Genomic DNA, 1,644 nt, shown 5'->3' on the forward strand with positions numbered 1-1,644 from the left:
ACACTGCTTTCTTCTGAAAACCGGTCACTTCGCCTTGAATTTTGTTTTCAGCTTCAGATATTTTCCTTTGGGATGGCCTTGAGTTTCCCGTTCTGTTACCTGGCAAATCTGCACGTGTGAAGCAGTGTGCTGTTCTCCAGCTGACCCTTCCACCTTCCCGAAGAGCTGGAGCTGCCGCTGGCATTTGTGCCTTTCAGCTCTGTGTTCCCAGGCTGTTACATGAGTTACAGCTTTAAATTGCAGGCAGGGATCTTTTAAGATCCCGTGCACCCACCCTCCATCGCAAGCCGAGAGCGCTTGCTGGTGCTGAGCCTGGTGAGCTGCAGCTCCGCAGTCCCTTCCCTGGTGGGACCGGCTGGTGCTGGAGACCTTGCAGTGGGTCAGTGGGAGGACCATTACAGGTAACTTCACCCACCCTCAACGCTGTGGTGGTCTCTGGGCTGGTGCCAGGGTGTAGATCCGTGTGCTTGAAGACCCCCTGAGCAGCCCTCGAGCCGCAGCCAGCCCTGCTCCCCCTCTGCCTGCGCATCGTGTCCTGCCTTCGCGCCTCCCCAGCAGTCCCAGCTGGGCACCGAGCTCCGGCTCTGGGAGGTGCTGGGGCTCAGGAGGGGAGCACAGGTTGCCCCCCGTCCGCCTTCTACACCGGTCTGCATCGCACCAGGAAAGGAGCCAGAGGCAGTGCTTGGCACAAGCAAACGCTGACACTTTATTATGAAGCAGCGTGCGTGGCTTCCAGCTCAGCCCCTTGCTGGCTCTGCCGCGCTCAGCGTGCCGGGAGCAGCGCCCAGCGAAGGGATCCCTCCAGCACTGGCTCTATCCCCGAGCAACAACGTTGTCGATCCAGTTTCGGAACTGGCTTACGCGGGTGTAGACGGCGGGCATGCGGACGTTGCAGTTTCCGTTTCCCCAGGAGACGATGCCGATCAAGGTCCAGATGTTCCTGTTCTGGTATACCAGGGGTCCGCCAGAGTCACCCTGCAGAGAAGACACCTCCTGCTTAGTGGTCCCAGCATGTGCTCCAAACTGGTCCCTGCCACCCCAGCCACCTGGTCCCCTGGCCACAGCCAGGTGCTATAGCTTAAATCTCTGGCTCCGTAGATGCAAGACCCCCGTGTCCTCCTCCTCCACCCTCCCTGCGGTGCAGCAAGACCTCGGCTCCTCACCTGGCAGGAGGAGGCGCCGACCCCGCCGGCACAGAGCATGGAGCTGGTGATCCGGTTGCCCCAGTACTGCTTGCACTGGCTCTGGGAGATCAAGGGCAGGGTTACCTGCTGCAGGCGCACTGCCAAGGCTTGGGCTAGGGGAAAGAAGCACCATTAAATCACCCCGGTGTCAGCAGGTCTCCTGGGGCCTTTGGGAGCGCACAGGCACCCTAGGCAAGCTCCTATGGCACCAAATATGGGTGCTGCCATGCAAAAAGCACCTTCCTCCTCCATGCCAGAGTACCCCTTCTTCCCTGGCCGTGATCATCGCATGCAAGCAGCCTGGAGCGAGGGCAAGCTTCTGCCCGTGCACAATCACCCCTGGGGCATGCACGCACCCGCCTCCTGAGCACGCACCTACACCCATGCTTGCACCAACGCACCCGTATGCACACTTGTACACAGCCAGACAGGGTTACTCAACCGCCGAACTCCCCCCTCC

At 60.5% G+C, this 1,644-nt stretch overlaps 1 protein-coding gene across 1 annotated transcript in view; it reads right to left on the reverse strand.

The window, feature by feature from the left end:
- Positions 1-813: 813 nt before the first annotated feature.
- The window catches only part of LOC104080560 (chymotrypsin-like protease CTRL-1), a gene marked incomplete at its 5' end in the record, with an annotated part of 1,117 nt that continues 286 nt past the window's right edge, over positions 814-1,644 (reverse strand). Inside the window, 2 exons of the mRNA XM_009582982.1 lie at positions 814-975; positions 1,164-1,297. Of these exons, the coding sequence (XP_009581277.1) occupies positions 814-975; positions 1,164-1,297 (296 nt within the window). The remainder of the gene's footprint in view (positions 976-1,163; positions 1,298-1,644) is intronic.

Source organism: Fulmarus glacialis, unplaced genomic scaffold (genome assembly GCF_000690835.1).
Source record: "Fulmarus glacialis isolate BGI_N327 unplaced genomic scaffold, ASM69083v1 scaffold37198, whole genome shotgun sequence".
NCBI classification, from domain to species: Eukaryota; Metazoa; Chordata; class Aves; order Procellariiformes; family Procellariidae; genus Fulmarus; species Fulmarus glacialis.